Source organism: Tupaia chinensis, unplaced genomic scaffold (genome assembly GCF_000334495.1).
Source record: "Tupaia chinensis unplaced genomic scaffold, TupChi_1.0 Scaffold000009_1, whole genome shotgun sequence".
NCBI classification, from domain to species: domain Eukaryota; kingdom Metazoa; phylum Chordata; class Mammalia; order Scandentia; family Tupaiidae; genus Tupaia; species Tupaia belangeri.
The window spans coordinates 2,097,659-2,120,056 of record NW_006159439.1 but is presented as its reverse complement, the minus strand read 5'-3'; the positions used below and the strand labels follow the sequence as shown (position 1 = coordinate 2,120,056).

Genomic DNA, 22,398 nt, shown 5'->3' with positions numbered 1-22,398 from the left:
ATAATATATGGCTATTAACAATGATAAGCTTGCATTAAGAAGTATTAATCTTTGCTAAGAAATCTTAATCTTTGTTTCTTAAGGCCATGAGACCCTGTTTCTACCCCACAATGCTAGAAGATACATTCTTCTGATGACAGAGTACATTTGGTTAAAAATAAATAACATTTTAATACAGCATTATGTGTCTTGGAGAAGTTCCTTGGATAAAATGTTTTTCTTTTCTCCCTCCTAACTTTCTCTTTTCTGCCTCCACCCAATCTTCTTTTCTCTTTGCCTGTCTTACTTGGCAGCATGGTAGAAAAACAAAGTATAAGAAAAACACGAAAAAACAAAAACAAACCACAGGATATGGCCTCTAATCTCAGTACGAAATATTTCTAGCTGACTCAGGCTAAGCAAGTCGTTAAACTTTTCTGGTTTTGTATTTTTGTACATATATTTTCTAACTTGAGTGCCTTTGGAATATGAAATAAGTTATATGTAGATGGAATTTTTATAGAGTCCAACTTTTTTCAAATGTGAAATATTGTTATTTAATCAAACCATCCTATGAAACAAAAATAGACTGTTTATTCTGATTTTTTTTATTCGGATTTTATATTTTGCTCTTTTTAGCACAACATATGTGGTGAATTCCACTGTTAAATACAGAAGAAACTTGGGACCAGCAGTTAGCATAATGGCCATGTTGCTGAACTCCCATGTAGTCGACCACGGTTCAAGTCCCGGACATGGTGGCTTAAAACTCATGCCGGGGTTGGGAACCAGCAGTTAGCGTAATGGCTATGTCGCTGGACTCCCACATAGTCGACCGCAGTTTGCGTCCCGGACCCGGTGGCTTAAAACTCATGCCGGGGCTGGGTACCAGCAGTTAGCGTAATGGCTATGTCGCTGGACTCCCACATAGTCGACCGCAGTTTGCGTCCCGGACCCGGTGGCTTAAAACTCATGCCGGGGCTGGGTACCAGCAGTTAGCGTAATGGCTATGTCGCTGGACTCCCACATAGTCGACCGCAGTTTGCGTCCCGGACCCGGTGGCTTAAAACTCATGCCGGGGCTGGGTACCAGCAGTTAGCGTAATGGCTATGTCGCTGGACTCCCACATAGTCGACCGCAGTTTGCGTCCCGGACCCGGTGGCTTAAAACTCATGTCAGGAGCTTGTGCGTGCGTGCCCAATATCCCGAGAGGAGAACGGAGGAAAAGGGGTTGCAGCGTGGCCATACCCCTGGGGGGTGATTTCTCACTTTCTGTCTCTATCTTTCTGGTGAGCACACGCGCCCTATCGCAAAAACCTCTCCAAAAAAAAAAAAAAAAATGCAGAAGAAAGTGCCGTACATAAGTTAAAATTTTCTGTCAGTTAATATTTATATGTTAATGTCTAGTGTTCCTAATTTGGGAATTAAAATAAAATAGTGATTCTATCCCTGGTAAACATGACAACAGTTTTTTACTGTTTACTAATTCCTATACAGCTCATTTAAGGAGCTCCTTATGCTGAGATAAGGTCACTCAAGAAATTAAACCATTTGTCGTCCATACTTCCTGGACAATGTTTAGAATGAGTTTTAGAGGTTCAGAAAGCACTTCAGTTAATCTAAATGTCCATGCACTGCCTTGAAAGCATGCCTCTTGGAAGAAAAATACTCTGGGTTTTACTATATAAAAATTATTATAATTTGGGGTTTTATTTTTTGTTTGTTTTTGTTTTATAGACCCATGCAGAGATTCTAGGGACTATGTTAAGATGGAGAATATTTATACCTTTCCCTTTTTACTTTAGGAAGCTTTACATCAAAATGATGGTATGCACTTCCATTTACTTTTAGAAAAAATTAACAATTGGTAGAAGACCCTTTAGAAATAGCTCTTAAAATGGCTTTTAAATTATGCTCTTTGTTCCTATGATATGATAGGTAATTCTACCATTTATGTGGGCCTTTGAGAATGTCATGAGATGAAGTAGATGCTTCTGTTAATGCCAAAGAAACTTCTTGGGGAGATTACTAAACTCGGAGCATAAATGTGAACATTCGAAATCATTTTTTAGTTTCTAGCTCCTGCCAAGCTAGTAAATTGGCTCAGACTACTGACCCCCTCCCTTTGAATCATCTCTAAAGAAACAATAGGATTCCAGGCACTAGTAATAACAAAATGAAATGAAAACCAACAAGAAGTGTGAGAAACTCATGGATAGACTGAAGCTGGCTTGACCTGGCATGTGTGGGGGAGAACTGCGGTGCTGACTGCTGAGGCAGCAATGAGGACAGATTGGAGGATTTTAAAAAATGACCTAAGCTTTAAATCAAGTAAACATACAGAAAGTATAATAGACCAAACCCCAAGTAATAAGAATAAAGAAATAACAAAAATAGAATAGATAAGACTGAAATAGAAAAACAAAAGAGAGGAATATCAAAAGCAAGATCTCATACTTCTCATTTTTTTTTTTTTTAGGTTTTTGCTACAGGGCGCGTGCGCTCGCCACACAGACAGAGAGACAGAAAGTGAGTAATCACCCCTTGGGGGGATGACCATGCCACAATCCCTTCTCCTCCATTCTCCTCTCAGGATCTTGGGCATGCACGCACACGCGCCGGGCGTGAGTTTAAGCCACCGGGTCTGGGACACGAACTACAGTTGACTACATGGGAGTCCAGCGACATAGCCATTACACTAACTGCTGGTCCCAAGACCTCATACTTTAAAAAAGGTTCACAAGTTAGACTGGCTTCTGCAAGAATAATGAAGAATAATCACAAAAGTTAATCAATCAAAAAATCAATAATCAAGGAAAAAGAGTAAATGCCAGTATGCAAAGTACAGGATGGAAAAGAGAAATAAAGTACATTTGATGGGACCAACAACTAGCGTGATGCCTATGTCACTGAACTCCCATGTTGTCGACCGTGGTGCGAGTCCCGGACTGGTGGCTTAAACTCATGCCCGGCGCGTGTGCATATGTGCACAAGATCCCGAGAGGAGAATGGAAGAGAAGGGATTGCTGCATGGCCATCCCCCCTGGGGGGTGATTTTTCACTTCCTGTATCTCTGTCACTGTCTTTCTGGTGAGTGCACGTGCCCTATAGCAAAAACCTCTCAAAACAAAACAAAACAAAACAAAACAAAAAGTACATTTGCACACTTTCAAAAAGTGGACACCTGAGAAAAATATAAATCATCTATACTTTTGCAGGAAGCCGCAGAGAACTTGGTTACATAAATAAGTACTACACAATTAAAACTTCAGTCAAACTACCTATTTTCATAATTCTTCCACAGGTCCAGACTGAGATTGTTTTACAGATGAGTTCTTTCAAAATGAAGGAAATTCTTTACTTTTGTCTTATAAAATTGTCCTGGAAAATGGAAAAAAGACCCTATATCATGGGCTCATACCAAGCCTGTTGTAATCTTGACTCTGAAACCAAACAAGAACAACATGAGAAAAGAGAAAGATAAATTTCTCAATTAATCCTAAATAAAATAACCAATTTAACATAAAACACTTTAAAAATAATATCTCACTGGGCTGGATGGTGGTGCAGTGCTAGAATGTGATACTTTGTGAAGTAATCCCAAATGGAAAGGTTCTTGGTTCAAGCCCCATGATCCAGGGTTTGCTCAGACTTGGGTGGTAGAAGGTAGAGTCAGGGACCTTGTTGGAGTTGCTGTCTCTCTCTCTCTCCATCTCTGTCACTCATGGATAAAATAAAACATTTTTAAGTTTTTTGTTTTTGTTTAAACACACCATGATACAGTAGGGTATTATAGAAATTTATGAATAGCTTAACTGAAAATCGAACAGCATAGGTTTCTACATAAATACTACATTATTACCTCAGTTCATACAGAAAAAGCTGTTGATAAAGTTTAACACTTAATTATGATAAAAAAAATTTTTTTGTTGAACTAAGACTGTAAGAGGTTAAATATAGGATAACCATATAGTTTATCTTCCTAATTTTGACAATGTAGTTGGATTAATACTACATTAGATAAAAAAAAAAAAATCACCTGTGGGGTGGTGGTTAACGTGGCTGGATCCCACTTAGCCAACTGTGCAGTTTGAATCTTGGAACTTGTGGCTTAAAAAACATGCCAGGCTCATGTGCATAAATGCCTAAGATCCAGAGAAAAGAAAAAGAAGAGATTGCAGTGTGACTATTCCCTACAAAGAGCACTTTCTCACTTTCCTTTTCCCCCTCTGTCTCTCTTCTGCAAGCACACATACCCCCTAGCAAAGTAAAGAAAAAAATAGTATTGTTCTGAATAAACTGACATGTATGGTGATTCTAAAGATACACACATACACACACGTTAATACAGAAAAGAAAAAAAGAACAGATCTACAATAAACATTGTATCTAATAGGTAAATTTTAGATATACTGCAGTTTATGTTTGTGAATAAAAAAAGAAGCAATGCAAGAAGTTTAGAAAAATAATTAAGGGGTCATCTCGTGGTTTGGTGGATAACGTGGCTGGATCCCACGTGGCTGTTGGTGTGGTTTGAGTCCAGGAGCCTGTGGCTTGAAAAATGCCAAGTGCATATGTGTGCATATCCAAAATCCCCAAAGCAGGGAGAAATGGAAGAGAAGGAATTGCAGCATGACCATGCTCCATGGGAAGTGCATTCTAATGTCCCCTCTCTCTCTGTCTCTCTTCATTGAGCACATGTACCCTCTGTCAAAATTTAAATAAACAAAGAGAAAAAAAAGACAAAAGAAAAAGAAATAAAGCTTATGTAACTCTTAAGGGAAAATATATTACTTTCATTATTTGTAATTCATATGATATACCTAGAAAAAAACCAGAACATATAAACAAAGTATTACAACACATAATAGATTTATATAGTTCTAAGTCTACCCTGTAAAAATTTATAGTAGTTCATGTTTTACATCAGCAATAGCCCAGTAGACAATTAAAATATGATGCCATCCATGATATTAGCACATCTCATAAAATATCTAGAAATATCTTAAGTATACATAAAAATCTGTATGGAGAACATTGTAAAACTCAAAGTAAGGACACAGAAGATGAACCATTGGTTCCTGGTTATGTTGACATTTCCGACAACCCAGTAAAATCATGGAAATGCCAGTACTCTAAGTACAGGATAGAAGGGGGTCATCTGAGATGGCTGAGTGTCCACAGATGGCTCCTACTCTAACAGAGGCAGGAAATCAGCATGTGTGACAATGAAGCAAGGCTGGGGAGTGACACAAGGAAGAGTCCATGAGATAAGAAACGCAGATGACCTAAAAGCTGAAAAAAGCTAGGTAATGGATTTTTCCCTAGAAGGCCTTAGGAGGAAGGAAGCCCCGGCTGACACTTGGGTTTTCAACTTCTGATCTCAATAACTATAAGTGAATACATTTGTGTTTAAAGCTACTGTTTGTTGTAATTTGTCACAGCAATGATAGGAAACAAACACATTCTGACTTCCCATTGTATGACCCTTTGAATCTGTGATAAATTGCATTTTCTAAAGATGCGCAGAAGTCTCTCCCACCCCACTTTCTCTTCTGCGATGTCATTTTGCCATCCCCTCATTGAGGGGTAGTCTGTGTCTGTCTCTATTCCAACCCCCTTGAATCGTGGTGGACTCTAGGACTGCTCTGATCAAAAGAATAGGAAACGGGAATGGGGCCGGTCACTGCTGTGGTGGTAAAACATGATGTTTTGCTAGGCTGACCCATGTGGATGATTCTGGATTTGTGTCTAGAGACATCCCTGAGTGTACTGGACACATGTATGCCCAAGATCCAGGGTTGCCTGAGGCTTTGGGACCCTGCTGGGGGCACTTTATCTCTGTTTCTCTTTCTGTATCTCTGTCTTTCTTGCACGTGAAAAAATAATGAAATAACCTTAAAAACATTACAAAGTATATTGTGAAAGTGATACATTGTCCCTTAACCTTGCTGGGAGCTTCTGCTTTCTCCCTTTGGGAAGCTAGCTGCCATGAAAGAAGTGCTACTTTAAACGAATGGAATAGGTTACAGAACAGCAACCGGCTATACTAAAGAACACTGGTGACTAATAGGTACTTTCAAAAACTCCAGTAGAGCAAATTTCAAATATGCACAACATAATATAACAATAAAAGTTGGAAATGATGAATATGCTTATAGCTTTTATTTGTATATTACACATTGTATACATGCTTCGAAAAACTGAATTGTATCTCACACAAAGATGTACAACGATTATATGTAAATCAGAAATTAGAATAAAAATTACAACAACAACACAAAGACCAGCATGCTAATAGAAACTCAACTGCATGGAGAGGCCCTGAAACATGGTTTGCCATATAGGGAAAAAGATGCCAAGAGCTGCCAAGACATATGAATGAAAAGCCACCTTGAAAGTGGGTCCCTTAGCCCCTGCAATCCCAGCTGATTCTACTTGTGCAGCCCAGCCAAACCCTTCCCCACATAAGTAGCAAAATAGAATAATTGTTTAAGCTACTGATTTGAGGGATTGTTGGTTAAGAGACAAAGGATAACCAAACATCACCTTTTTTTAAAAAAATAAGTTGTTGACTGTGAACACTGAAGTGATCCTTATACTGTCTTCAGTGGCTAAGAAATACGTTTTAGGCACCAAATGATCTTTAATTACCTCAAAGTCTCTACATATTTTAACTCTAGTATTTCAGCTGTTATTTCTCAGCTTGCTAGAAATATCTGACAAATTGATATATTTAATTTCACACTGAGTAATGGTGAGAAATAAAAGGAATGAAATAAACCTGATTTGTAATATTGAGGCATTATACAAATGTTATTGTGTTAGTCTTTATGCAACATCAGAAGAATCGGAAGTTGCCTATAGCAACCAGAATCACTAACTCATTCTATTGGCTTAATTTTGCACACTTCGTGTATCAAGCTCTGGTTTACAGGGTTGAGGATAACATTACATTTCTGTTATAGAATTAAAAATGAAGATTTATGTGATAATAATTTTCCCTGCTAACTCAAGTTTCTTTTCACAGTCCTGAAAGTAAGATTCTTCAAAGAGAAAAAAGTAGCATGAATTTATTTTTATAATTCTGTATTTAACACACATTTTCAGATGATCTTTGATTTTTTAAGTTTTCTAAAAGCATTATGAAAATACTTAGGGTTGACATTTTGAATCTGAATCTTGTAAATCCACAGAACATACACATCCTATTTTTTTTCAGGTAATTTCTACCATTAATTCAGATCAAGTAAGTGTGTTTCCTCTAAAATTACTTTTGTTCTTATTTGCAGGTTGTCTTGGCTCTTTCCGAGCTGGATTATTCACTCCTGCACGTCAGTCAACCAATGCGTACCCTGACCTGAGGAGCTGTGTCAATGGTAGGCACCTCTATCACGGTTTTGGGAAGTAAACAACCAGAATGAACACTGCGATGGAGCAGACCCAGGTTAATGTAAACTGGGAGTACACCCATGTTCATGTAAACTAAGGTTTAAAAATCAACCAAGGAGCCATCCAAGGTTTTAATGACCAGCAAGGGCGTATTTGCAAACTGCCTTTGAAAAAAATGTGTTTTGTTTATAAATGCTGCTGTTTTACTCAAAATGAAGTTTTCACTTAAAATTTTAGCTGAACCTTGCTTCTTTCTCAGTAAGCTTTAGGTCATTGACTTCAGTTTTTACTCCCAGCAGCTCTATTTTTGCTCTTGTTGCATAATCATATAATCTGAGCAATCAAATTAACGTTCTTACTTTGAAGTTTACATAGGGCCTTGTTATTAGATTATTATTCTCCCAGCTGAGAGTTAATGAGGAACAGGGTAAAACTGCAAGATATAATTTGGGATGTTTGTTCAGTGAATATTTTACTTGCAGTGTTGGCATTATATATAGCTAATCATTTATCTGTATTTTCTTTCACATAAAGTGGTCGCAATTTCACAGAACACTGTACTTGAATGTATATATTAAATTTATATTTTATTCTTTTTAAAAATTTACCAAGTGACAGAAAAATAAGTTTGATTAACAATCTCCTATTAGCTTGTTTTCTAACATTTTAATCAGTTACCTGATTTATTACCACTTTTCACAATCCTTGATGATTGTATGAGAACCTTTTTGAAGAATTCTGGACTCAATTAGATTTTGGCTAGGTAATATATTTATTTAGAAAACATTAGAAATTTCCCCTAGTGAACTTAAACAAAGGGAATGTGTTAGAAGAATGGGAAGAACTTGCACAGTTGACTAGGAGGGGTCAAGAAACAGATAGAGGCCAGCTGACGTGCGGCAGTTAAGACAACAGAATTGCATGTGGCCGACTGTTTTGAGTCCTGGACCTGGGGGCTTGAGAAACATGCCTGGAACATGTGTTCAAAGTCCAGAAAGGAAGTAAATATGGAGATTAAGACATTGTACGTGACCATGCTCCACCGGGAGGAGGGAAGGGGTGCTTTTTTCGCTTTCCCTTTCTCTTTTTCTCTCTAGCCAGCACATGTGTCCTCTAGCAAATTTTAAAAAAGAAAATAAAAGAAACAGGTGTGAAATGCAGGAATCAAGGACCATTGCAATGCGTAGTGAGGGAAGAGAGACAATAGCTAAATATATATATATAAGCACATCATTTAAAATAGCCATCACATTGTCAACCGTGGTTTGAGTCCTGGACCTAGAGGCTTGACAAACATGCCGGGGAGGCTTGAAAATCATGCCGGGTACATGTGTGTGTGTGTGTGTGTGTGTGTGTGTGTGTGTGTGTGTGTGTGTGTTTCAGTGCTCTGACATTTTATGAAGAAAAAAAACAAGGCACTAGAACTGAGGTTTATAATTTTTTTTTTAAAGAGAGAGATTTTTGCTATAGGACACATGTGTTCACTGGAGTGCTTGCCAGAAAACATATGTAAATTACAGTTATAAAAGTGTGTATATATTTGCAATATAATAATTAATTGTTTACAAAATACTAAACTTTTCTCTAATGGACTGTTTTATAAAAAGGCATTATTTGAAGGAAAGAATTGTGATTTTTTTTTTTTCCAGATTGCTTATAGGTATCATGGGTAAGATTTCTATTGAAGGACACATTCGTTTTATTTTGGCGCGGCAAAAAAAAATGAAATAGATGTCTGTTTTTTTCAGCCATTCCAGACCAGTGTATCCCTCTGCCATGCAATGAGAATGGATACCTGACCTGCAAAGACGGCCAGGCTACCTTCACTTGCATTTGTAAATCAGGTTGGCATGGAGAGAGGTGTGAATTTGGTATGTACAATTAATCCACTGGCTCATCTGGTTCAACCTACTAAAAGTCTCTGATGGATGTGTTTTTACTTCAGAAATAAATTATATGTCTCTTTTTAGATATAAATGAATGCAAAGATCCCTTAAATATAAATGGAGGTTGCAGCCAGATTTGTGATAATACACTTGGAAGTTACCACTGTTCCTGTAAAAGTGGTTTTCTTATGCTTTCAAATAAAAAAGACTGTAAAGGTAAGAGTGATAAGGCTGAAAAGGTATTTACTCTAAGAGAACAAAATTCAGCTACGGGAATTTCCCCAGGAAATTTTTGCAACTCTGTGGTTGGAACTGCTTATAGTAAACCTGTACTTTTTACTACTTTGAAGCCTTGTGATACTATAGGTCTGCCTTTTAGTTTGTAACAATGATTGGAAGGGTATTTGTTATTTCCTTATTGTGTGTGTGCACATGTGTGTGCATGTTTCAATAAAGAATTTCATTACAAATAAAAACAGAAAAAGGATTTCACTATTAAGTGAGATTTCAGTGCAGATCTTTGCATACTGCAGACTTTGCAAAATCATTGTTTATCCTGTGTTTTTAGATGTTATAAGATTATTTCCTTTATTCCAATAAGATTAAACAGCTATAGGATCAGCTCTGGCAGCACATACTGGTGGACACTGCTTCTCGATAGGCTGAGATGACATGGGAGGCCCGGATTCAATTTTCTGTCCATCTAAAAGGCCAGGTGCAATGGCACACGCCCACAGTGCCAGCTGCTTGGGAGATCGAGGCAGGAGGATTATGACATAACAAGACTTTGTCTTGAAAACAAACAAACAAAACAGGTGGGGGGGGCAGATGGTGTGGTGGTTGAGGCACTGGACTCCCACGTGGACGACTACAGTTCAAGTCCTGGAGAATCACACTGGGCATGTATGCATTCATGCCCTCCAGGAGGCTGGAGAAGGAGGGATTGCAATGTGGCCATCCTCCTAGGGGGTGATTTCTCACTTTCCCTCTCTCTCCTCTGTCTGGGGAGCACACATGCCCTATGGAAAAATCTAAAAAAAGAAAAACAAACAAACAAAAAAACAACAAAAACTACCATATAAATAGTTATACAAAGAAACCCACCACAGTCTTTAATAATCTCTTTCATTGCTTTATTTAATCTTTCTTTTTCAGATCTCCAATATAAACTCTTCATCTTGTACCTTATTTCCTGTTGTAGTTTTGGGAAAGATGAAGACGACCTGATTTTCTTTATATTAAGATCACATCATTGGTCACACTTTTTTTTAGACTTAAAGAAACCATTTCTGTTCACCTTTATATTTTTAATTTGCGACAGGATGCGTGTGCTTGCAGAAAGAGACCGAGAGAGATAGGGAGAGAGAAAGAGAGAGAGAGAGAGAACGAGAAAGCATCCCCCTGGGGAATGGTCACACTACACTCTCTTCTCCATCTCTCGCTCCTTCTGGGATCCTGGGCGTGCACACACACACACACACACACACACACACACACACACGGCATGTTTTTCAAGCCTGTGGGTTCGATACTCCATGGGTACAAAGAGCTGTGGGAGATTCAGCCGCCTCAACCACCATGCCTCAGGCTGACCCTAGTTTAGCTTGTCAACAAATCATTTTCCTACTGTATCTCTTTTGTTTTTATTTCCCCCTGTCTTCTACACTTCTACATTTTGAACTTTTTCTCTTTAAATATCGTCCTTTTCGTTTGACTGGTTTAGCTGCTTTAGTTAAATCTTCAAATATTCGTGCTAAATGTATAGATAAATAAGACAAAACATTCCAGCCTAGAGTTGAATTTTGCCCTTAAAAACTAGAAACAGTTTTAATGTGGGAGTTTTTCTTTCCTCCTCCTCCTTTTCCTCCTTCTCCTTTGTTTTGTCAAGAGGTTAAAAAAAATCAGTAAGTTAAAACATAAAGTTTTCTTGTTCAGCTCTGTATGTTTTAATAAATCCTCAAATTAGACTCATTCAAGAAATAGTCTGTCCCTTACTACATTATAGTTTTTTTGTGTGCTATACTTTGCTGTCATATTACATAAAGTGTAATTAAGTGATTCTAAATTGAACTATATTAACTAACAATTTCTTCACAACCGTTATCCAATTTGTGACAATATATTGTTCAAGTCTGTTTATCTGAAGGTCTTTTTGAGTTTAGATATTTAGACTATGTTATCATTAGAACACCAGTTAAAGAAAATCACCGTAATTCTGGATACCATATGCATTCTATAAACAAATAGGACCTATTCTACATTTACATATCCGAATACTCTGTCCTTCTAAAAAAATTATGAATATTTAAATTTGAAAGTGTATTTTATTTCATATCTTAGGTTTTTGTCATAAGGTGTGTGTGCTCACCAGAGAGAAGCAGAAAGAGGCAAAGGGAGAAATCACCCCCCAGGAGTATGGCCATGCCTCAATCCCTTATCCTCCATTCTGCTTTCAGGATTTCAGGCATGCCCACACCTGTACCAGACATGATTTTCAAGCTGCCAGGTCCAGAAGTTGAAATGTGGAGCATGTGGTAGTCGAGAGACTTCTTAACCACCCCATGCCACCTATTTACCCTAAATAAAAAAGTATTTAATTCTTATCTGTTGAGTTAACACACACACATACACAAAATGTTCTTTCATAAATAAGAATGTCAGACCAGCTTATGGCCTCGTGGTTGAGGCAACTGGATCCCATATAGCTAAGAGAGTGGTTCAAGTCTTGGACCTGGTGGCTTGAGAAATGCCCGAAATTCAGAAAGGAGAGAGAAATGGAGGAGAGGAATTATTTCGTGGTGTTGTGACCATTCCTCCTCATTTGGGAGGAGTGTGCGTGTGCTTTCTCCTCCTCCTCTCTCTGTTTCTTTTTCTTTCTCTGGCAAGTGCATATACTTTCTAGCAAAGAAAAAAAAAAGTTCCCCGATTACTAGAACATATGTTTTTTTAAATATTTTTCATTTATATAGTACTTTATACATGATTCTTAAGTGATATAGACCTGTTAGAAGAATATTGTATAAAACTATTACAATTGGGACTTTTGCCAAGACCTGTATATGTTTGGTTGGGATCAAGTTGCTAATAACTGTCTAAAAATGAACACAATAAAACTTTTCATCAGACATTAGATGTCAGTGTAGAGTCAGAAAATAATCTAAACTCATGTTATAGAAATAATTCCCTGCAGTATGCTTCAAACTAATTAATTTTAGTCAGGTATTTTTACTTTCCTTTGAAAATAAATAGTTCTTTATTAAAAATTAAATATTCTATTTTTAATTAATTAAAGGTTCAATGAATTTGAAAGAAATCATGCAGAGATTCCTTAGACCCTTTACCCAGTTTCCCTCTTTCTGTATACTGTAGTATAATTTCATATCACAGTGTCACACTGAGGAGACTGACGTTGTCATAGTTATGATATAGAACAATTCTCTTACCACAGGGATTAATTCCATTATTTTTATGCATTACTCTATTTCAAATAGAGCAATGTCTAAAATACTAGTCTCTGGGAAGAAAACTGTTTTCTAGAGTAGGAAGTATATTTCCACAGAGCTAGCTGTGGTAATTTAATGCTCTGAGATACTGGACCCACACAGGAAGCTCCTGGGTTCATTTCTCTGTATACGTCAGTCATTTGTGTGTGTGCCTGTGATCTGAATTGGCTGAGGCCGGGAATGGATCATGGCCTGGGAGCCCTGTTGCAGGTTCCTGTCAGTCGGTCTGTCTCTCCTTTCCTCTCTTCTCTCTTTCATGAAAGAAATAAACTTAAAATATATACACTTTCAGTTTGATTTTTTTGAGGAAAGTACAGATGAGAAAAAAATCACTAATAAGTACACCTTCCTTGAGCTACTTCTGTTACTTTTCTTGTTTTTCTCACATATGCTTATCTAGTTGCAACCTGTATTTTGTCTCTTGTTTTACTACACAATAAAATAAACACATTTGAAACTTCTCTAATATTAATCTAACACTAAAGTTTATATTAGATTAACTGTGGCTTTGAGACCTTACTCAATCCCATTTTAAATTAGAGTCACTATTGAATACTTGAGGCAATAATAATAGTATACACAACAGACATTGTCCATTTCCAAAGGAACAAGGTAAAATAAGCAAACCAGTTTTAAAAAATATGTGACAGTATAGAGTGAATCAACCTTTTTTATTCCTTTCTTTATCCATTGACAAGAGTGTGTGTGCTCACCAGAGAGAGAGAGAGAGAGAGAGAGAGAGAGAGAGAGAATGAGACAGCACTTCCAAAATGGGCATGATCATGTCAAAATCCTGCCTACTTCACTTCTTCATCCCATCAGGATCCTGGTACACCCTTCAAGCTGCCAGTCAGACTGAACTGTGACTGAACTCCTGAGATTCAGCTTCCAATGCACAGCACTTAACATTGTGCCACAGATTTCAAAGAAGAGTGAATTTACTTTTAAGACCATATTTCAGAAACATATATTTAGGATACATTTGAACACTATTTTAAAAATATAGTTGAACTTCTAATTATCTTCATACTGTAACCTGGTAGATATGAAAATAGCTGAAGCCATCCCCTGCTTATTTTTATAGCTACAAAGGAATATGGCAAACATCAGTCAAATTCCCTATACATTCTGGACCAACCCCAAAGCTCAGTGGTTAAGAACCATGCATAGAAAATCAGGTCCCACGTGACTGACTATGGTTCAAATCTTGGCTCTGGCAGCTCGAAAAGCATGCCAGGTGTACTTGAATGTGTGACCAAAATCCTTATAGGATGGAGAAATGAAGAAAAAGGACTGTGGCATGATTATGCCCCATTGGGGAGTGCTTTTTCTCTCTCACCCTCTCTTTCTCATGAGGGCACATGACCTCTGGTATAAAAAATACTCCCTATGCATTTGCATAAAGAATATATTTGGTGAACTAAAATATGATCATAAATTTAATATTTTATTATTCATGAGAACTTTGTTTTTTTCATTATATGTGTTAAGTTATATACAGAAAACACAAATGATGTGTTCTTTGCTAGCATCTTCTGGTGTGGAAAATGTGTTTTTAATATAGCGGTTTTATTTACAGACATAGATGAATGCTCTATTAAGCCAAGCATTTGTGGCACAGCTGTGTGCAAGAACATCCCAGGAGACTTTGAATGTGAATGTCCTGAAGGCTACCGATTTAACCTCAAGTCGAAGTCTTGTGAAGGTACAGTGGTAGTGTTAATCACTGCTGACGGTGGGGAGGGCAGGTTTGAATCCAGAACTGCTATTTTAAAACATTGGTTTTGTTTGGCACCAACAATCAGATTTTCTATTCTATGATATTAACTTGATCACTTGTATAATCATTGGCTTCCTTCCAGAGTAAAATATGTAAGACACATGGTCTTCAGGTTTAGTGTTATGTACTCCCTTTGGCTTTCTCAGCTACATAGGAACTAGAGACCTATAGGTGTGATAAAAGCAAGATAAATATATTTTCACACCCCTTAAATAATAGTCAAAGATATAGAGAATTTCAAACTGGAAGGAAAAACACGTACATACCAAAGAAATATGCAGCTCAAAAATTGCATGACACAGTGAGCCTGGTTACAGTGAAAACATTAGGTTTTATTCTTAGTTTTTCATTGATTATCTGTGTCTATCTAAGCCAATCATCTATTCTGAAATAGAAAATAACTTAGGTCTCTTGTCTTGTCATAACCAAATAATAACTGAGCTCTAGAAATCTGAGACATATTGATCAGTAATCCAGAACCTGTAAATCTGGGGTAGCCCCTGGTAGGTGCCATGACTTCATTTGACTGTAGTGTAACTGATGTATGTAACTCAGGTAACCAAAGCTTGTTAGCTTTTTTTTTTTTTTTTAAATCATGATATATATAAATTCTTTTATCCCTCCTTTAAATTCTTTAAAACCTCACAGTGAATTTAATACCATGACTAAAACTAATCAAATCAGTAATAATTTTCTGTTGTGCCAATATACAACATACAGCCACTATTCCATGGCATTAATTACATTGGCACTGTGGTGCAGCTGTCACCACTGTCTACTTCCAAAACTTTTTCATCACTCCAGACAGAAACTCTTGTAACCATTAAGCAGTAAGTTTCTTCTTAATCGTTAGCTTATTAGAGGTAAACTCCGGTAAGCACTAATGTGCTTTTCTCTGTGACTTTGTAAAGATCAATAAAGTTTTTAGAACAGTTTTTTTTTTTTTCCAACTGTGAGTGCTCCTTTTGAGGTTTTGATGTCTTACCTCCTCATGCATTCACCAAAATAATTTCTCTTCTATACACTCTATCTATTCTCCCATTAGTCCTACTGGGAGTTTCTTCGATAAATCATAAGTATTTGCAGATTTATAATGAACCAACCTCATTGTGTCTATTGTTTTATTCACTGAATGATAGCTTTTTTTTTTTTCATTGCTTCTATTGTAGTTTTATTCACTGAATGATAGCTTTTTTTTTTAAATTTTACATATGACCACACAACTGTATATCACTTTAATAACAGTTCATGTGATTCTAATGCTGTTGAGGACTCACGAATTTGGGGAGATTTATTTTAAAGCATTTACTACTAACTTGCATGTGATAATAGCATTGATGAATCTGGGGGGGATTTTAAGATCACAATGTGCAAACAACGCCAAGTGTCAAGGCTCTTACCTGGACTTTAGCTCAAAAACATCATTACAGTTTTTCAGGAATGATTTTCACAAAAGAATGTTATCAAGGATCACATGGAAAATGTCACAATTTAGAAGGCTAAGTTTTTTTAATTTAAAATAAGATAAACACACATGTCCTTAAATTTATTGCTGTCATTAATTTTAGCACTATGGAAAGTCAACTATTCTTAATATTGGTATTTAACCCCAAATGCATTAATTTTAATTAAAAGGGGTCATATCTTCCCTTCCCTTGCCTTTCCTTTTCTTCCCTATCTTCTTCCCCTCTCCTCTTCTTTCCATTTCTTCTCTTTCCTTTCTTTTTTGCCTTCTTTTGTAAACAGCAAAAAACTGGGCAGTCATCCCAATGGAATTCATATAAACAGTTGAGGTGCTCAATGTTGTTTTTTTCTTTAAATTCAAAATCAGAATATTAGTATAATCATTATACTTTTATTAATTATTAACAAATGGATAAAAACAATAAATTGATAAACATCAATAATAAAGTATAAGAACTGATCATTATTAATTAGTCTATAGTGTGTAAATAAAGAAAAGTTACATTTGTAACTCATTTACATTTCTATGTCAAACATTTAACGGTGTTTGATGTCTTAGGAATTTCTTTCTCTAAGAATCTGTTGTCATCGATTATTTCCTACTAAAATTAAAATATTCCTCCGCCTATTGGATGGAACATTTAAAGGATATTACAATTTCTTGTCTTACCCCAGATATAGACGAATGCTTCGAGAACATGTGTGGCCAGCTTTGTATAAATTACCCTGGAGGTTACGATTGTTTTTGTGATGGAAAGAAAGGATTCAAACTTGCCCAGGATAAGAAGAGTTGTGAGGTAAACATTTTTCAATGCTAAACTTCTCTTTTCTAAATGAGAGCTCTAGGTACGTTTTTTTCAGGTGTTCTGCCATAGTTGCTGTCATTTTAAACTGACCATGAGTCATGATCTATTTACTAATTATGGCCATGTAAATCATAAACATTGGGGTTAATTAGTGGCTGGACACAAAAGGCTTCAGGGTCAGTTAGGGACGGTCCATGTGTAGTCTGTATGTTTACAGAATGCGAAGTGGAGGCTTACTTAAGAAACTAAGAAAATCCGAGGTTCACTCTCTTTTTTGTGTGTGAAACGACCTTCCAGAGCAACTTCTGTGTAAACATTTTTCAGTTTCTACCTTTCTCTGTCCCAGTCCAACAAGTCTGATCCGCCTTAAGCAAGTTAGTACATGTAAGAGTAAACTTTTAGTAAACTCATAAACTTTTAGGAGGGAATGGCATTGTCAGAATATGATTTAGTGAGGTTTAATTAAACCAGAATTTAGAGAGGTAGATTCTGTTCATCTCAGTCCTCTCAGAATTGCTTTTAACTACTCAATTTAATGCATAATTATCCAGAAATTGAATGTCTGGGGTATGTTCTAGTTTTTCTTTCTTTGAAATGAGTCAACATTCGGAGTCTCTTTTTTCTTTTTAAAAAATAAGTATCACATGTTAGATTATCCTTCCAATTCTTGCCTTCCTTCCTCCCTTCCTTCCTTTCTTCTTCCTTTGTTTGTTTGTTTCTTTCTTTCTCTTTCTTAACAAATGAGGGGGAGTTGTATATGATTGTCAGGCAGACTGAAAAATAATGATTTAACTGTGTATCCACTTACCTCTATATCTGTTGCCAAGACAAGGCTGGTATATACAAAAAAATGTAATGTTCAGTATTATGCTACCTACTTGGTGAAGGAAGATAAAGAAAGCTAGCTGGCATATGTACTGACTTTGATTCTATGCAGTTAAAGTGCCATGCTGTGCCAGTATCTACTTTATAATTTAGTCTCTTAAATTTCACTATCCATAATAGTTACATGTCACCATCTGCCTTGAAATAGACTTGTAAAAGTTCCAAGAGGAAATAAATATTATTTCTGAGCCTATATTTAATAAAATGCTATATATACAATTCTCTTCAAAATATTTTTATTTTTTTTTAGAGGGATTTTTGTATAGGGCATGTGTGCTTGTGGGAGAGACCGAGAGAGAGAGAGAGAGAGAGAGAGAGACAGAGAGATAGGAAGTGAAAAATCACCCCCCAGGGAGGATGGCTACGTTGTAATCCCTTCTCCATTTTCCTCTCAGGATTTTGGGCACACATGTACACATGTTTGGTGTGAGTTCTGAGTCACCTGCCAGGTTCAGAACTAGAACCACCGTGGACTATGCAGGAGTCCAGTGACGTAACCGCTACACCATCTGCTGGTCCTTTCAAAATATATTTGGACGTGCATAGGAACTTATCTTTAAAAAGCTTTTTCTTTCAATGTTTGTTTTCACTCTTAGGGAAAAAAATCAGTTAGCGACATGGTGGTTAAGGCAGCTGGATCCTGCATGGCTAACTGATCTGTTCAAGTCCTGAACCTAGCAGCTTGGGGGACATGCTGGGCGAGTATGTGTGTGTTCATGCCCAGGATCCCAATAGGAAGGAGAAGTGGAGGGAAAGGGATTGCAGCGTGACTGTCCCCCATAGAAGGTGCTTTCTCTCACTCTCGCTCTCCAGTGAGCACAGGCATTCTCTGGCAAACAAACAGAAACCTTGATACTAGATGTAGTGACTCTAAGTCATTTTCTAGTAAATTCTTTGGAGACTAAGATAGGAACTAACATTTATTCCTTCCAAGTTTTCCAGTATTCCTTTATCTACCACTTTCTTACTCAGAAAAGTTTTGTTTAACAAATGTTTGAGTAAATGAATGAGATGCCATTTTGTAGTCCAAATAAAAATAACTCAGATATAATTCATGGAAAGCATCATACCTGACAGTTAATGAAAGGGAGCTATATGTTGGTCCTTGAAGAAAAAGGTTATGTTTAAGAATGTTTTAGCAGAGGAGATTTTATATATATATATCTAAAATAAGATATTATATATATATATGTATATATATACATATATATATATATATTGCCAGAGGGTGCCTGCTCTTGCTAAAGAGACAGAGAGAAAGCACCCCTAATGGGGCATAGTCACGGCACAATTCTTTTTCCTTCATTTCTCCATCTACGTACGTTTTGGGCCCCAACACACATGCGCTTTTCCTTTTTTTTTTGTAGAGGTTTTTTTTCCTATAGGGCGCATGCGCTCGCCAGAATGACAGAGAGAGACAGAGAGACAGAAAATGAGAAATCACCTCCCAGGGGGGGATTACCACGCCCCAATCCCTTCTCCTCTACTCTCCTCTCGAGATCTTGGGCAGACATGCACATGTGCCCGGCGTGAGTTTAAGCCTCTGAGTCCGGGACTTGAACCACCGTCTACTACATGGGAGTCAAGCGACACAGCTATTACGCTAACTGCTGGTCCCCACATATGCCTTTTCAAGCCAGTCTGTCAGGGATTTGAACCATAGTCATCCTTAGGGTATCAGCTTCCTCTGCATGGAACTTAACTATTGTACTACAGGGCTGGCCCTGCCAAGGAAATATTAACCAGAAAAATGTAAAGCCATACACATTGAACAAGACTTAAAAACATATGTATTCTTGGAGGTTTTGCTGATTGACTATTCAAGAAAGTCAAAGATATTATTACCAAAAGCATTCTTAAACTATTATAGAGTATTACAGAGGATAACATTAGGAACCAGAAAAAGACACACAGCTGGACAGGAATACCAAGCAAGCAATAACCTGTGCATTTTGTCTATTTTGTTCCTTTCTTTCCAGGCTGTTCCAGTGTGCCTTCCCTTGAACCTTGACAAAAATTATGAATTGCTTTACTTAGCAGAGCAGTTTGTGGGCGTCGTTTTATACTTAAAATTCCATTTGCCAGAAATCACCAGGTGAGGAATGTTTGTCAATGATCTTTTCTAGAGGTTAAATAGGTAACAACAGAAGAAAAGTGACTGAAAGGCTTGATTGGTATGAAATTGTATTAAGAACCAGATGATTTTAGGAAACCTAAGGTTATTTTATATTTCCTCATGTGTAATTTTTATTCTAGAACCTTTTTTTTTTTTTGGAGAGGTTTTTGTTGTAGGGCGTGTGTGCTCGCCAGAAAGATAGAGAGAGACAGAGAGACAGAAAGCGAGAAATCACCCCCTGGGGGGATGGCCATGTTGCGGTCCTTTCTCCTCCATTCTCCTCTTGGGATCTCTGGCATGCACGCACATGTACCCGGTGTGAGTTTAAGCCACTGGGTCCGGGACTCAAACCATGATTGACTACATGAAAGTCCAGCAATATAGCCACTAGGCCATCTGCGGGCCCCTATTCTAGAACCTTTTTGGGCTGATCTTCCCTAATGATTATTTTACTTTACTCTGTCATTCCTCCTTCTCTAGTGAATACCTATTTACTAAGAAACTTGGAAAATAGATTTAATGTACTTATAAATTTTCATTGTTCTTCATTTATCTTATGAATACTAGGGGAAAATATTCAAATTATTGCTTTTAGAAGATCATTTTATTCAAAACTTATAAGATTGCTTAAGTGGTATTTTAAAGAAATGTGTTACATGATTTTAGTTGACTATCCAAAACCTTTATCTATTACTCCTGTAGTTATATTGACTTTAGGGAGAAATAGTTTTTTATGTTTGGAGTCAATAATTCTACTTTACTTATCACATTTTCTCCATATGTTGTTGGAACTGGAGAGAAATTGTAATTTTGTTGGAAAAGTGGGGAAAAATGTAGTGGAGACGTATTACAGAGTCTAAATTTTTAAATTATTTATTTTATTTTATTTTATTTTTATTATTAATTTTGCTGTAGATCAAATGTGCTCACGAGAAAGAGAGAGACAGGGAGAGAGAGCAAGAGAGGGAGAAAGTGAGAAAGTAAGTCAGCAGGTCCAGGACTTGAACCATAGTCGGCCATGTGGGAGTCCATTGCCCCAACCACCATACCACTTGTTGGCCCTATAAAGTTCAAATTTAAAAATATTTTATATAAGTATACATGTCTAGAATTTAATTAGTTAGGTACATGTGATTACCCAATAAATAATAAACTAAATTCATAGAAATATCATTAAGGGACAATGAAAGTTATGCTAGGGGCTGGCAAGTAGTGTGGTGGTTAAAGTGCTGGACTCCCATATGGCAGACCATGGTTTAAGTCCCAGACCTGGCAGCCTGCTTTCTTCCTTTCCCTTTCTCTCTCTGGTCGAATTTAAAAACAATGACGGGACCAGCAGATGGTGTACTGGTTACGTCGCTGGACTCCAATGTAGTCGACCACAGTTTGAGTCCTGGACCCGGTGTCTTAAAACTCACATCAGGCGTGTGTGTGTGTGTGTGTGTGTGTGTGTGTGTATGTGTGTGTGTGTCCCAAATCCCAAGAGGAGAATGAAAGAGAAGGGATTGGGCGTGACTTGTTGCTTTATGTCTTTCTGTCTCTGTCTCCTTGATGAGTGTACATGCCCTATAGTAAAAATCTCTCTTAAAAAAATAAATAAATTCTTCTTAAAACATTTTTTTAAAAAGAAAGTTATGCTAAGATTCACTTATATAATTGTGCTCTTTATCATGCCATGTCCCCTAATACCTAATTTTCAAAGCAAATAATATCTTCTAGTGATGCAGATGAGAGACAGGTCTCCCTTGCTATGAGAAAAATGAGAATGATAGGAAAAATGTTGATTTTAGTAAACTTTCTGACACTTTCAGGGGTATTAATTTCTTACTGATATCTCAGAATATCTTGAACCCTAACATTGGATCAGAGTTGACCAAATAGTCATTTTTCCAGTATTTGCTTATTATTTACTTAGTTTAAATGTTTTATTGAAAAAATGTATGACTATAAATGTAAGCATATATTAAGTATACAGCTTGATGAATTTTTACAAACTGCCACCCATGTAACCAACATAAAGAACAGATACTGCTTTTTCTTTTTAAATCCCTTCACCTCTGTTTTCCATGATTAAACACTTCCTCTATGCAAATGTTAACAAATTCACTCTTTTCTGGTCTGCAATACTTCTGAAAACATATCAATTGTCCCCAATGAAATGAATTGATGCGCTAATGACATATTCCAGAAACAAGATATTCAAAAAAGACTCTCTGCAATATCATTTTAGCATGATTTCATAAAGAAGAGAAAATTATCTTCATAATAGGATCAACTTTTGGAAGATCCTGAGCATAAAAGGACTTGAGGTTTTTTTTTTTTTTTTTTTTTTTTGCTTTGTGGGGGGAATCTGTATGGGACTTTACTAAATGATAATTTTTTTGAGAGGTTTTTCGTTATAGGGCGCTTGCACTCGCCAGAGAGACAGACAGAGACATAGACACAGAAAGCGAGAAATCACCCCCCAGGGGGTATGGCTACGCCACAATCCCTTCTCCTCCATTCTCCTCTCGTGATCTTGGGCACGCACGCACACGTGCCCGGAGTGAGTTTTAAGCCACTGGGTCCGGGACGCGAACCACGGTCG

General features: G+C 37.0%; 1 protein-coding gene across 1 annotated transcript in view; it reads left to right on the top strand.

The window, feature by feature from the left end:
- PROS1 (protein S) overlaps positions 1-22,398 on the top strand; it is a 78,813-nt gene that overhangs the window by 32,259 nt on the left and 24,156 nt on the right. Inside the window, exons 4-9 of the mRNA XM_006139869.3 lie at positions 7,272-7,358; positions 9,120-9,242; positions 9,342-9,473; positions 14,340-14,465; positions 16,680-16,801; positions 19,675-19,790. Of these exons, the coding sequence (XP_006139931.1) occupies positions 7,272-7,358; positions 9,120-9,242; positions 9,342-9,473; positions 14,340-14,465; positions 16,680-16,801; positions 19,675-19,790 (706 nt within the window). The remainder of the gene's footprint in view (positions 1-7,271; positions 7,359-9,119; positions 9,243-9,341; positions 9,474-14,339; positions 14,466-16,679; positions 16,802-19,674; positions 19,791-22,398) is intronic.